The sequence below is a fragment of the Tupaia chinensis genome, unplaced genomic scaffold (genome assembly GCF_000334495.1).
Source record: "Tupaia chinensis unplaced genomic scaffold, TupChi_1.0 Scaffold000623_1, whole genome shotgun sequence".
Classification (NCBI taxonomy): domain Eukaryota; kingdom Metazoa; phylum Chordata; class Mammalia; order Scandentia; family Tupaiidae; genus Tupaia; species Tupaia belangeri.
This window is the reverse complement of record NW_006160143.1, coordinates 339202-354305: the sequence shown is the minus strand read 5'-3', so window position 1 is coordinate 354305 and position 15104 is coordinate 339202. Positions and strand designations below refer to the sequence as shown.

Below are 15104 nucleotides of genomic sequence, written 5' to 3'. Positions count from 1 at the left end.
TCTCACGTTGTGGTAGCCGTTGGTCGGGTCCTGAGGGCAGGGCGAGAAGAGGTTGGAGGAGGGGGTTCCCTGCTGGGGAGCGAAGGCTAGCCGCTGTGGCCTTCGGGGCTTCCTCTCCTGGCTCTGCCCACGTTCTCGGCCTCTTTCCTCACCGAACCCCCACCAAGCCTGTCCTCGCCCCCCACCCCTGCAGCCCTCAGGGCCCACCTCCCAGCCTGCCCGGTGCCTGGGCGCTTCCCCCTTTCCCACCTTCATCTCGTACTCCTCCCGGGTGTCTATGGTGTCGCAGCGCAGGTCCTGCTTCAGGTCCACGTCGTCCTTAAAGGACTGCAGAGCAGGGGCGGTGTCAGGAGATGGGGTCCTGCTCTTGCCCCAGCATGCAAACCCACCGTCCCACCCTGAACCCACGGCCACCTGCTGACCCGCAGGGGCTGGGGTCAAGGGCAGACTTGGGCTCTGTCTCCACCTAGCAGAGGCCCTGGGACGCACCCTGACCTCCATAGCACGCCCTGCCCTCCAGGAGGCTTCCTCATCTCCTGAGACTCTCAGACCAGAGGAGGCCGCTAGGGGAAGGGGGGGCTAGGAGGCCTGGGGAGAATCCCTGCTCCTCCCTTAGCTGGAGGGAAATTAGCCTGGGACCTATGAGGGCATGTGAGCCATTTATGACTGTTAAAGAGGGTGTGAGAGCAAGTGGTATGACAGCAAGTGTATACGAGTGACTGTATGAACGTGTGCATGTATGTGTGTGTAAGCGTGTGTGTGTGTGGGGGGAGCAGGACCAGGGGACGCCTACCCAGAGTGGGGAAAATGACAGCAGCTCTCAGGCAGGGGCGGGGCAGGGCGTGCCAGCGAGTGGGCTGTAGGCCTGGGAAGGGCATGACCCTCACCGAGTAGATGGCCTTCATGACCCGGGTGGCCGTGGAGACACTGGCAGTGTCGTCCTCCCGGTCGGAATGCATCGTGAGAGGCTCTCGGTTCACCGTCTCCACCTTGATGTCCAGCTTCCTCAGGGTCACGTCCTTGCGGCCTGTGGCAGGTAAAGTAGCCCATGCAGCAGCTGCTTCCAGCCCACCTGGCTGGGAAGCCCAGTGGCCAGCCCCCGGCCATTGCGTGCCCTTGCAGGGCCAGGCCCGTGACTAGGAGCTGGGGCCAGGCTGAGGGGAGGCCTGGGCCCACGCAGGGCCTGTACTCACTGCCTTTGCGGCGCCGGTAGAGGAAGAACACCAGGGCGATGAAGAAGAAGATGAGCAGGATGCCTGCGCCGATGGTGGCCCCGGCGATGATGCCCACAGGTAACACCTCTTCCAACGTGGGGAGGAAAGAAGAGGGTGAGGCTGGAGTCAGGCCGGGCTCTGGGCTCAGTGCTGGCAGAGGGTCAGGCATGAGCTATGGCAGCAGCGTACAGGGCTATGCAGACGAGCTCATGGACAGTGGGTGCTAAGTCAGGGTGGGACGGAGGGGACGGCGGGGCTGCTGTGGACTTAGGTCTGTGCTTCAGCTGGTCAGAGCTGCGGTCACAGTCCTTCCGCACCACCGTGGCTGGGATGTCACTTCACCCTCCCCTCGGTTATCTGTCCTCCCCACCCTGCCTGGGGGTCTGGTCCCTCCTTCCCGAGAGGGCTCTTATTTGGGGTCAGTTGTCTCCACACTCTCCTACCCGCCATCTGTGTTCTCACTCCTTCCACGACCTTCCCCGCACACAGCACTCCACCTGCACCCACTCAGCTCCCGGCTGAGAAGGGGCTGAGGAATCGCTGCCTCCAGCCTCTCACTCTTCCCGGCAGTCCTAGTCGAATCCAGACCCTGTTACAACTCTTCCCCTCCAAGCCCCTTCCCTGCTGGTCCCACCCAACTCTACCTCCTCCGTTCTCCCTACCCTCTCCCCTTTCGGGCATCCTTCGCTAAGACAAAATGGATGGAATCCCCTGTCATTTTCCATGGGGTTCTCCATCTCCCATGTCAAATGGCTGTTTCAGAAAACAAAACAAAACAAACTATCTTTCCCGGGTCAGACTTGGAAGCTTTCCAAAGTCAAAGACAGTGTGCTTCCTACCTTAAAGGGGGGATGTCTCTCCTGTCAGACCAAGGATTCCGGAAGAGATGGAGCAACCGAAGCTTACTGAGCACCTCATACATGCAGGGCTCCAATAAATGCTCCCATTCACTCCTCACAATAACCAAGGTAGTGTTTCTCCCTTTCACAGTTCAGTTGATTTTTCTCCATCTAAATTTGTGCTGCCACTCTAAGTGTTGCCCCTAAACCGAAAGTTTCCAGAGAACAGGGACTGTACCTGTTCCCAGCTGCCCTGTAGCCCTGAGTGCAGCGCCTGGCACATTGCGGAGGCTCCATAACCACGAACAGGGAGCACATTTCCCCAACACAAAGGCCAGGATCTGATGGGGAGGCCTGCGAGCAATCTCTCTCTCCGAGCCCTACCCCAGGAGAAAACAGAAAGCGGAATCCCCAGGCTGCCCACACCCTGGCGGTAGGTACTGCCAGTCACCTCGCTCCTCCAGCTGGATGATGGCGGTGCCCGGCCCGAAGCTGTTCCAGGCGGTGCAGTTGTAGTGGGTCTGGAAGTCGGCCTCCATGACATTGTTGATGGTGAGCGTGGACAGCACCCCGCTGCCCGAGTTGGTCCTCTCCACTGTGTAGCGCTCCAAGGTCCCCACCTCCAAGAAGTTCTCCTTCCACGCCCACGCCTGGAATGGAGAGAGCGGAAAGGAGGTGAGAAAGGGGCAGGTGACAGAAGCATGTGCCCAGGTGTCACCTGACCACTCTCAAGGCAGCCTCGCTGCCCCATGTGGTCTGTGTGCCCTAAGCCTGGCCCTGCACTCGTCCTGAAACGAACCTGTCTCACCGTCTGCCTTTCTGCCCTTGGCATGAATCTCCATTTGAGCAGCGGCTCCCAAACTTGGCCGACACCAATCTATCTAGGGGGAGTCTTTAAAACGTAGGTTCTTGGGACTTACAGCCTAACTATGAAACTCCAGGGGAGAGGTCCAGGAGTCTCTACTTTTACAAGGAGTCCACGTGGAGGCAGCTGATCCAGGAACTGGCAGCTAGGAGTCCAGTGCATAGAGAAATTCGGAGCTGGGATTCAGGAAAATTGGACTCTGGGCCAGCCAGTGGCATGGTGGTTAAGGCAGCTGTAGCCCACATGGCCAACTTTGAGGTTCAAGTCCCAGACCCAGCAACTTGAAAAACACACCAGGCACATGTGCATGCATGCCCAAAGTTCCCGAGAAAAGAATGGATGTGCGTGCGTGCCCAAGATCTCAAGAGGAGAATGTAGGAGAAAGGATTGCGGCATGGCCATCCCCAATGGGGGGTGATTTCTCGCTTTCTATCTCTCTATCTCTGTCTTTCTGGCGAGCACACACGCCCTATAGAGAAAACCTCTCAAAAAAAGAAAAAAAGAAAGAAAGAAAGAACACACTGGGTGTGTGTGTGTGCATCTGTGTTAGAAATTCCAGAAGGAGAGAGAAATGGAGAAGGATTGCAGTGTGACAACCCCTCTGGGGGTGCTTTCTCACTTTCTCTCTGTCTCTCTCCAGCAAGTACACACACCCTCTAGCACATAAAAACAAAACAAAATGGGGCCCAGCAGTTGGCATAATGGTTACGTCACTGGACTCCCACATAGTCAACCATGGTTCAAGTCCTGGACCTGGCAGCTTAAAACTCACGCTGGGAGTGTTGGGAGTGTGCCCAAGATCCCAAGAGGAGAATGGAGAAGAGATTGTAGAATGGCTACCCCCAGGGGGTGATTTCTCGCTTTCTGTCTCTCTGTCTCTCTCTGTCTCTCCAGCAAATGCAAAACATCTCTCTAAAAAACAAACAGCAAAAGCAAGCACTGGGCTCTGGGGCCTGGCAGTGGTGGAGGAGTAAAGCAACTGGACATGCATGAGAAGGTCCTGGGTTCACATCCCGGGACACCCCTGTGCACACTGTGGGCACACAGGTGCCATATGAAGACCCTATGGGGGGGGCTGTCTCTTTTTCTCTCAGGAAATAAGCAAATAAATAGACTTAAAGGAACAAAGCAAAACAAACAAACAAACAAAAAATGAGAAAACACTGGGCTGCAGTCCTGGCTCCCCTGCGTAGCCTCCCCCTTCTGCGCCAGGCCTCATTTTTCCCATCTGTAAAAGGAGAGAACTGGGCTGGGGCTAGACAGTGCCCCAAGCTCCTTCTAGCTCTGACAGACTGGGATTCTGACTAAGCGTAACTCAGTCCTTGGCCTTCCCTATAACTAACGCATACACCAGCTAGCTGGCTTCAGAGCCCATCCACAGACACTTCCCCAGGCAGGAACCACAGAGGAGAATCCCCCAGATTCCACCACCCTGACCTCCCAGCTGGGGTGTCCCCTCCTTGGGAGTGGAGCTCACGTCGGGGGGAGCAGCTGAGAGCTGGCTCCTTTCCAGGGATCAATCCTCCCAGCTCTGCAGGGAAAGCCCCCCGGGAGCCGAGCTGCCCGCTGCCCGGGCAGCCGTGGTAATGAAGTGTCCCTGGGCAGCCCTGGAGTTAGCCAAATGGTCATTAAATGTGATGAGGGGTTTGATGGTTAATGGTCACGGAAGGAATTAATGGCTCGTGGTGTGGGGGGGAGAAAGGAGGGAGGAGAGTGGAGAGGGGGTTGGAAGGAGGAAGGCAGAAGAAGGGAGAGAAGAATAGGCAGGGTGGGAAGAACCATGAGGAGGAAAAGGCAGGCCAGAGGAGGAGGGAGCTGGGGATGATCAGGAGGTAAGTGAAAGGGCAGGAGATGAGGGAGGAGAGAGAGCAGGAGCCGAGAGAGGGGGACCAGCAGAATGCGGAGGCTCCCTGGGCTGGCACACCTGTTGCTGGGTCACTCCTCACGGCATCCTGGCTAGGCAGGGTTTATTGCGTCTGTGTTACCGGTGAGGAAACTGAGGTTCAGATAGTACGTAATCTTTCCAGGACCACATCAGTAAGGGAGGAGGGGAGATCTGAGCTGGTAAGTGCAGAGGGGCAGAGGACAGATGCTAGAAGTATCTAGGGGTGACAGATTCCAAGTCCCCAGGCCCCCCAGGGAATGCCTGAAGCCATGGAGAGTGCTAAGCTTGTACATTCTGCTTTTTCCTATACATTACATACATATTGAGGATAAAATCTATAAATTAACATGTAAAAGACTAAGAATAAATTACAATATATTGCAATACAAGTTATTTAAAACTTGGGAATTGTTTATTTCTGGAATTTTTCATTTAATATTTTTGGGCTGCAGTTGACCAATGGTAACTGAAACCGCGGAAAGCGGGAGAAGGGGGGTCCACTGTACAGGAAAGGGCGGGGGAACCTGATGGAGCAAAGCCAGAGGAGCGGGTGGAGAAGCAGGTGGGGGGCCTGCCCCAGCACTCACTATGCGGTCTGGGGGTGGTGTGCTCCCGATGAAACACTCCACCTTGCCACCGTCACCCCTGACGGCGTACTGCACTGCCTCGCTGGAGATAATGGGGGGCCCTGCAAGAAGAAGACAGGGCTGTTAGGATCCGCAGCACCTGCCCGCCTGGGTCCCCTGCTCCTCGGGCCACTCACCATTCACATACAGCGGCACCTCCCGCTCAGCCACCCCGATGCGTGGCACGATGGCCCGGCAGGTATAGGTGCCAGCATCTGCCTGGGTCACCGACTTCAGCAGCAGCTGGTTGCTGTTACTCAGGACCTGGGCAGAGAGAGCAGCCTCGGGTGGGGAGCCAGGAGGCCTGGGCCCCTAGGTCCGTGAGGGCCCCCGCATCGGAGGCATTGGAAAGAAAGCAGGAAGGGCCACAAGTGAATTCCCAGAAGGGAAGTGGGGTTCCCGAGTCCGACCGACCCATCTTCTGACTAACAGTTGGCAAGGAGACACACCATCTTTGCAAGAGTGGGCGGGTACGGGGCGGAGAGGGAGGCTGAGCTGATTTTAGGAGGATGCAGCGTCTTGCCACGATCTGCTTTAGTGTCTATTGCAAACGAGGTAGGGTGTTTTACTCCGGATTCCTCTTCGCACAGTTTGGGCCCTCACTGTCTAATGTGGGTCTCTGTGGAGCTGCAGAGCCCGACTGTTCTCTAGTGAACCCTTCCGCTCCCTGGTGCCCCAGTCTCCGGTGAGACACCCGCCTTCCCAATCTTTGCCTCGGCAGCTGCTAGACCTCAGGGCCTCGGCCTGAGCCACCCTGCCCACACCCACCCGCCCCTTCCCCATTCAGAGGTCAGCTGGTCCTTCCCAGCCTGGTCCCTCTCATGGCCTCTCAACTGTCCTGAGACAAGGAGTGTGAGGTGATTCCAAGCACCATCTTCCTCCCCCAAGTCCTAAGGCCCTAGACACGGGCCAGGTTCAATTTGAAAAATCACGGGAACCTCCCTGAACTCCCTCTGAGTGCGACACTCTCCACCTACGGGGGAGCCCCTCCTCCCAGCTTTTATGATCAGCAATGAGAGTCCTACCATGTTTGAGTCCTTTTTGGTCCAGGTGAGGGTGAGGGGGGGATTCCCGACCCAGACGCAGGTGAGGGTCACATCAGAGCCAATGTCTGTGGTTGTGGGTTTGGGATCCACTACAATCCTGGGGGCAACTGAGGAAGGAAGAAGCAACCTTTTAATGCCTCCAGCTCATGGGTGCTCTGCTCCAATCAGTCTCGTCCTCCTCCTGCCAAGCCAGCTCCACATTTTAATCCCCGGTCTCCTCCAGCTTCAGAGAGCTCCCCCCTCCCCCCCACCTCCCCAGGCCCTGGCCAGCCCCTGCCTGCCCAGCCACTCACAGTGGACATTCACCAACGTGCTGACGTTCGTGCTCCCCACTTTGTTGTGAACCTCACAGGACACAGGCTCCGTGAAGAAGGAGTAATCGACGTTCGTCTCGTAGCGACTCTCGTGGGCGTCTTCAATCAAGAAACCCCCCTTGGCCCACCTGGGGGAGGAGGCCAAGCAGAGGTAGGGTCAGTGTTTGGGCCCCTCTCAGTTCCATGCAGGGACACTGACCTCCCTCTAATCCCCCAACTTCTGGTCCTTAGGGGCTCTCTAGTACCACTCCCCAGGGGTTTCCCAGGCCTGGGCCCTGTCACCTGTAGCCCAGGATCTCAGGGTTGGCTGTGGCCTGGCATGTGAAGACGACACGCTCGCCCTCCTGCACCGTCTGTGGCTCAATGGACAGGGTCACCGTAGGAGGGTCTGCAAAGTCGGACAGGAAGTCAGGGTCTTTTCTGTCTCTCAGGCTTCTTTTTCCCTCCTTAGCACGTACGCTCGGACCTCCCCACTCCGGGAACTGGAGTATGCAATGCATCAGCTGCAGTGAATGAGCCATCTTCCTCACCTTTTCCACACGGACCTTCTAGGGGGCCAGCTAGGCGACCTCCAAGGATGGCACTGAAGGGACAAATTGTTCAATGACTGTAATGACCCACTGTGGCCACTAGGCGTCAGTGTGGGCTCACGTGGCTCGCAGAAAAGGAAGGGGTGAGAGCATCCCCAACTGCTGCCCACAAGCCGGTGCTTCCTTGGGTGGAAGGATTTATGGAGTACCTACGGGAAGCACACTGCATGCTAGAAGTCCTTACACTATAGCTCATGTAACAACCCCAAGAAGCAAGTACACATCTGTGATCCCTTAACTAAAGTCCTTGGGGCTGGATGTGTTTCAGAATTTGGAAATTTACAAATGCCATTTACTATGAAGACGCCCAGTGGCATCTGGGCAACACCCCATAGTCACACATGAACACCTCTGCAAAGAACATAAAACCATTAAGTTAAATTAAAGACTGCAGAGCTGGCTGGGTGGCTTAGGGAGTTGGATTCCACATGGCTAACTGGTTCAAATCCTGGCCCTGGTGGCTTGAAAAACCATGCAGGGCATGTGTGCCTGTGTGTCCCAAATCCCAACAGGATGGAGAAATGGAGGAGAAGGGGTTGCAGTGTGACCACACCCCAGTGGGGGATGCTTTTGCCATCTCCTCTTTTGTCTCTCTATATATATATAAATTTGGGGCCAGCAGATGGTGTGGTTAAGGTGCTGGATTCCACATAGCTGACTCCACAGTTCGAGTCCCAGACTCAAAAAACATACTCAGGGTGTGTGCATACAGGTCCAGGAGGAGACTGGAGAAGGGATTGAGACATGGTCATCCCAGGGGTGTGTGTGTGATTTCTCACTTTCCCTCTTTCTTTCCCTCTCTCTCTCTCTCTCTCTCTGGCAAGTGCATATGCCCTATAGCAAAAGCCAAAAAACAAAACAAAAAAAAAGAGCCTTGGTTCAGGTTTTGCTACCAAATGGCTTTTAGTTTAGAATTGAGGACAAGGGACAAGGGACAGTAGGCCTCTATTTTCTGTTTTGCAAGTACAGAGAATTGGAAACTGAGGTTCCAAGAGGCCGAATCATTGCCCAAAGTCACACTCTGGTGCAGCCCCACCTGCTGCGTGAGGCCACAGTGATGCCCCTCCTCCTAGCCCATGGGGCCCACAGTTGACACCAGCAATTAGAGGATAAAGAAGGTGAGCATTTGTCCTGAGGCCTCCAGGATTCTCATTCTGTGCTTCTCGAGGGCTCCCCACCTTGCCGTCCCGGATGGGCCCTCCCCAGGCCCCACTCACGGTGCACATCCAGCTCGATGGACGTCTCCCTGCCACTTGGGATGGCTTCATTCATGCTGCGGCAGGTGAAGACGCGCCCAATGTCCAGGTCGGTGGGGTTGATGAGCAGCTGGCTGACAGTGGTCTCCCTCTTCCCATCCTTCAGCAACTCCTGGGGCAGGGCAGGGTTTGGAGACCTGGTCAAGCGCAAAGCCCCCTCTTCCACTCTCAGGCTCGATCATTACTAACCAAAAAGCCCATCACTTACGTTGAGTTCATTTGATGTGGAAATTTCCCCTGTGGGCTTGAGCCTCATTCCTAGAATCCTCTGAGTCCATTGCAAGTCCCTCCTCCTCTGGAAAACCCTCGTGGGCCAGGCCAGCCCTTAGACATCTCTCCGAGCCTGACCTGTGCCCCTTACGCTCAGTCTGTCCTGCACACGGCCCTGGCAGCCGTGTGTAGGCAGCGTGTGTCTCGGTGCTGGGTTTCTCCTGCTAAACCATAAATTCCTTGAGGGCAGGGAAGGAACTTGCAGGCTCAAAGCCTCACACTGGCCCAGCGGCATCCAACCTGAGCTCCCCAAATATGGTGGCCCCAGGAACACTGGAGTTGGTTTCCATATTGGAAACTGCCTCAGGGAAACCACACTGTAGCCAAAGTAAGGCCTCACAGTTTGACGGTCACACACACATTTACTGGATCAGAGCTGCAGCAAGCCAGGGCAGCCACAGTGGCTCACATGCTGTTTGAAACGCCTTGGCTTTCATAAATATGGAAAAGGGGGGTGGGCAAGAAATGGCTATTAACGAATCAGCTTTGGTTGCCGACATATTTCAACACACAGAAGAAAAAGAACCGAGCTCCTGGTGGTGAAAAGGTTAAGCACCACCGAGGACAAATTACCAGCCAGGTGCTGAAACTGAGGCCAAAGAGTAAAGTGAATCATCTAAGGTCCCACAGAGGTGGACAGGGCAGAGCCAGCGCCAGAGTCCAGGAGCCCCTGGGGTTGCACCGAGGGACACAGGTGAGCCGTCTGTCTCCCCACACTGAGAAGCTTCTGAGAAGCTTCTCCCATACACCTGCCAAAGGACTTGGGTACAGGTATGTTTGCCCACAGCGGGGAGAAGGAACCCAAACAGGAGATGGTGATTCTGATTCCAGCTCTCCTGTCGACTCCGCCCTGTGACCCTGGCCATGACACTTGCTCTCTTTCTCTGTGTGGCTTCCTCATCTATAAGGTACACGCTGTCACCCTGCTTCCCCACCTAGCGGCTGTAACAAACGGGGTAACGTTGCCAACTAGATGCTGAAGGGGGTAGAAGTGATCAGAGAGAGCCTGGTCAGACCCAGGGGCAAATCCAGCCCTGCTGCGGACCAGCTGCGTGGCCCTGGGCAAGTCACTCAACCTCTCCATTTTCCTTCTGGAAAGTAACTGTGTTATGGGACTCCTGCAAGGAGGATCGTCCATAAAATGCTGGCATACAGTAGGTACTTAAACCATACTCACTATTGTTACTAGTCTCAGTCTCCGCTCTGTTACTGAAGGGCACATTGAACCTGGGAGTCCACTTCTCCCTGGGCCATAGTTTGCCCTACTGGGAAAGGGTTGGACTAGATGACCTGTAACTCCCTTCTAACATCTGCATCCCTGACTGCAAAGTTGAACCCTTGTGGGGCAGGAAAGGTGACACGGGGCTGGGCCTGAGAGGACCTGGGGTAGCAGGCAGGGGCTCACCGTGCTAGCCACTGCACCCTCCTGCTGCGTCCCGTCCCGGAACCAGATGATGGTGGCAGCTGGCTTGGCGTTGAAGGCTCGGCATGTGAGGTTGTGGGGGGTGCCTGCCTGCAGCAGGATCACAGGGCCTCCATCAATCCTGGTGTCTTCCGGGGGGACTGTGGGAGCAGAGCTAAGTCAGCCCAGCACTGTGCTGGCCTGGAGGCACTGCTGCATCCACATGCCCGCCTCTGGGCAGGGTGGGTCATGCCCACCCCTAACTTCCAGCCACTGCGTCCATTGCTCCTGTGATGGCTTCACTCAAGGTCCTGGCTCACGCAGCTTCCCCGGCCCCCGGCAGTTCCTCTCTCCTCACCTGCACCACTTGCTGGTAGACATGCCCCTGTCATTGCTGAAGGCTACACAGGACAGGAGGGAGATGGCCTGACTCAGGAAGACACTGGGCTAGCTCAGGGTCTGAGCACAGCTCACATTCCCAGGGGCCTAGCGAGGAAAGGGGCTCTGCGACAGGGCTTCTCACATCCCCCCGTCTGCTCCTCTGCCCCGGGCAGCCAGATGGGCAGCCGACTACAGCAACCTCTGTCCGCCACACTGCGAGCAGGTGCTCACACACCTTTGGTGGCTACAGCTGCCTTGGGCATGAGTTTAAGCACCTCAGCCTTCTGTTTAGGGTCCTCGAGCCAAGACCTGCAATTCCTCAGCTCCTCGTAACCTCCTGGTCCTTGGTTATGCTGTTCTTCCTAAGTGGTGCATCTTTCTTCTACAGCTTCTGAAGTGCCACCCAGCCAGCTCAAAGCCTGCTGCGTGCACAAGGCTTTCCAAGTCATGGTCCCCGTCCCTCCCCACCCCCCATGGTGGTCCCAGGCTGTCACTTAGAGCTCTCAGCACCAACTACCTTTGGATCTGGGTTACTTATGACCAAATCCACCCTGCTCCGTCCAAAACTGTTACTCCCTGGAAAAGCAGGGACCCTGTCTCGCTAATAGCTATATAGTCTCCAGGGCTTAGGATGTGGCTCTGACTAAATGCTTAAGGAATTGAATCAATCAATGCCTGATGCTAGCAAATGGGGGTGGGAGGAGTGTCTCCCTGCCCTATCCCCACAGGCTTCTTCTATTTTTAAAAGAATTATTTATTTAACTTTATTTATCATTATTTTTAAATTGGCTATAGGGTGTGTGTGAGTACCAGAGAGAAAGAGAGACAGGGAGAAAGTAAGAAAGCAAGCCACCAGGTCTGGGACTTGAACCAGAGTCGGTCATGTGTGAGTCCCGCACCTTTAACCACCACACCACCTGCTGCCCGCTGCCCCCCACCTTGCCAGGCTTCTAAATACTAAGGTGAACCAGACTGTAAGAGCTCCCTGAGGGCAGGGGCAGCTTCTTAGTTATACTTAAACTCCATGTTTAGCCAAGAGGTTGATTGACAGCAGGTTACTTGCTGAATTAATGAATAAGCGATTGATGAGATAAAGGCAGAAGAATTTTTTAAAGAGATTTTTGTTATATAGGGCACATGTGCTCACCAGAGAGATAGAGAGACAGAAAGCAAGGACTCATCCCCCACGGGGGTGGCTACATGGCAATCCCTTCTCCTTCACTCTCCTCTTGGGATTTTGGGCACACATGCACACACACCCGGTATGAATTTTAAACCACTGGATCCAGGACTTGAACCGTGGTCGACTACATGGGAGTCCAGTGATGTAACCATTATGCCATCTGCTGGTCCCAAAGCAGAAGAATTTTGATTACAATCTTTCTGTTAGGTCGTTGGGAAAGTCGTGACATATTTTTCTGTTTTTCTAAGTAAAAATGTATCATGACTTCCCCAATGACCCAATAATACACCTAGTGTTCATCAACCAAACATGAGAAAAGATTTTGTTTTCTAATTTCTGGGAGGGACAAGAAAGACTCCCAGAGGGAGCTTCCCAGAGGCTCCATGGCCAGGAGTCCCTGGAAGTCCACGGAGCCTGCCTGGTAGTGGCAGGGCTGTCTGGGTTCTCCGCAGGCTCCTGGCTTTCTGTTCAATTCACACCCACTGAGTGGTGTAGCGGGAAAGCATGGAACTTAGAATCAGGCTACCGGGTTTCAGGTCTTGACACCTTTGTATTTCCCTGTTGTGAGAACTCAGGTAAGACCCCAGTGTGATTGCATCTCAGGTAACCTTCACCAGGGACGTAACAAAGCCTATTCCCTGGGCCCTCGGGAGTGTCAGGTGCACAGGCTGGAATGGGCGGTGCACATGTGCGGTGCACAATGTCAGCTTTACTGCCTGGGCAAGAGAGCCAAGGCGCTGGCTCCTGCCAGACTAATTATCCTCCCATCCAGGCTCCTCCTCCTTGCTCCCTGGAGTATCTGGTTCCAGCGCCAGATGGGTGCAGATTTGGGGATGGGGGTAGTTAGTAACTTGAGACATAGAGAAAGGAGGAGAAATGGAAAAGGAGCTGCAGCTCAGGATTTTCTCAGGCCCCTCCAAGAACACGCAGTGTCACTGCACCCAACAGGAGGGTCCGATGAGCAGAGGCCTGAGGGGAGTCCCTCCTGTGGGGAAGGCAAGCCACCTCCTCCTCTGGCTCTCCCTGCCTTTGCAGACTCCCCGTCCCTTTGTCCAAGTGAAGATCGCATCTGTCACCTCTGCCACCGGCTCACCTTCCTCTAGACCTTTCCGAACTCTTTGCCCACCCTCCCTGGCCCAGCACTGCCTTCTACATCTGGGGTGGAGGAATCAGGCTGCACCAGGCGTGAGAAGGCATGAGTTCATGGGTGTGTACGTTTATAAACAAGCTTTTATGGTCTGTGGCTTGGATTGACCCATCGATATGCCCGGGCCTGTGACCTCAGTTTCCTTGTTTGTAAATTTTCAAAAATGGCACCGGCACTCCCTCCCCAGCGTCGTTACTGTGGAAGCAAAACGAGACGCAGGCTACGACCCGCTGTGAGCTGCAATGTGATCGGCGGTCATTTCCAGCATTCGTCAAATGCTGTCCTCGCGGCAGCCAGAGTGCCGTGTCTGTGATGTCGGCTAATCCTCCCCGCGAAGGGTACTTCATTAATCCTTTCGTGGTAAGTGGTGTTAACCCCAATTTACAGATAAGGAACTGAGGCTGGGGAGGTGAAGCAGGTGCACTCAGAGACCGGAGAGCGAGTGCAGGGCGGGGCTGGTGTGAGGACCAGGCCCTCTGACCCCTGACCTGGAGCCAGCCCACACTGCCGCTGCTTGAGGGCTGTGTGCCATGAGCAACGAGGGAGGGAGGTCCGTGGATCTATATGGAGTGCGTCTGCGACTGGGAGGCCTGGGAAGCTCCTCTCAGCTCTGCCGTAAGGAAGAAGAGGCCACTGGGTGAGGAGGGCTGGCTTGGGGACCCCGAGGGGCACGGCTATGAATGGGGGGGTGTATAGGGAGGCAGACACCAGGCACTAGGTGCTGCCCACTCTGGTTTCTGTCCCACTGGGTCTCCGGGGCCCCAGGCTGCCTTGAGCAGAGGCTGCGGCGGCAGGTAGGCAGGAGAGGATGGGAAGGCCAGGCTCCTCTCGGCTTCCACGTGGCATGGGTGTCAGGGTGTGCGAGTCCAGAAAAGACAAGGCGTGCGGAGAGTGAGGGGAAAGGGGGCAGCTGTCCCAACCCATCTGCTGCCCTTTCAGCTCTCACCTGAGGACCCTCCCCACTTCTCTGATTTATCCGAATCACCCAGACAGGCCAGGGAGGCCCACCCCTCAATACCCACCATGCCCTCCCAGCAAGGCCGTCCAGTCCCCTCTACCTGTAGCTCTCCCTTACTGATTGCACGCTTTTTAACAAGGCTTTTCTCCATCCGGGTTCAACATGGATATTCTCCCCTCTAGGAAGCCTTCCTTGATTAAACTGAGCCACTGGGTGCCATTAGAAGCCCTTATCCCAGAATCACCTAAGCACTTAGCATCTTCGACAGTCCAAAACTTAGTCCGGAAGGGAAAAGAAGGGAGAGGGTTTCTGAGGGCTTCATGGCTCCCTTGGAACGCCTGGCCCAGTGTGGACTCGGACACCCCAACGAGCATGATGCCGTGGTCTCCTCTCCTTGCCTTCCTCAAATTCCACCTCTCTGACGGCAGTCCTGCTCCTTGCTAACTCTTCCTGTTTTAGTCCTGGACAGGAAGGCAACCCATCCACCGGCCTGGAATCCGAGTCTGCAGGGCTTTTCTGTGCAGCCTCCTTACTCTGACCCCTCACATGTGCCCAGACCTTGGCGGTGCACAACTCCCTGTGTACAAAGCAGTGAGGTGACAGTTACTAAGTTAAGGCTGGTGTCATTACACCTCGGTATAGGGGTCATGACCTCTTCAGGGTCATGGAGTGCAAATGGTCAAGGTGCAGCCAGGTCCCAGGTCTCCTGACTAGCAGCAGCCCACGATTCTCACTTCCTGTGTCCGAGCTCACTCCTGTCCTTTCCCATCCAGCCTGGGGGCTTCCCCCACGTCAGTGATGCAGGTTAGAGGGAGGGGAAGGGGCAGCAGAATGATCAGACTTGAGCAGGAAAAAAGACCGGGACAAAGTCAATGACAAAAGGGAAGGCAGAGGGCCAATGGCAGGCAGAGAACGCACAGCCAGGCAGAGGCACAGCGAGACACGGAGCAGGAGGGGGAGAGACCAGGGAGCTGGAGGGACCAGGCGGGACCAGGAGGGACCAGAGAGGCAGAGGCGGGTGAGGGGCAGGTCGAGCTGGCCTCATTCCTCTACTGTGTGCAAGAGACAGTCCCCTCATTATGCAAATGGCCCCAGGGGTTACCACAGAGGGACATCTGCTCTGTCCCT

The 15104-nt window shown here is 55.6% G+C and overlaps 1 protein-coding gene across 1 annotated transcript in view; it reads right to left on the bottom strand.

Annotated features, from left to right (window-relative positions):
• KIRREL1 (kirre like nephrin family adhesion molecule 1) overlaps window positions 1-15104 on the bottom strand; it is a 30988-nt gene that overhangs the window by 5339 nt on the left and 10545 nt on the right. The window contains 12 exon segments of the mRNA XM_027775980.1: window positions 3-30; window positions 250-327; window positions 888-1027; window positions 1194-1301; window positions 2505-2703; window positions 5391-5491; window positions 5567-5693; window positions 6455-6582; window positions 6769-6917; window positions 7072-7177; window positions 8597-8747; window positions 10311-10468. Coding sequence (XP_027631781.1) covers window positions 3-30; window positions 250-327; window positions 888-1027; window positions 1194-1301; window positions 2505-2703; window positions 5391-5491; window positions 5567-5693; window positions 6455-6582; window positions 6769-6917; window positions 7072-7177; window positions 8597-8747; window positions 10311-10468 — 1473 coding nt within the window.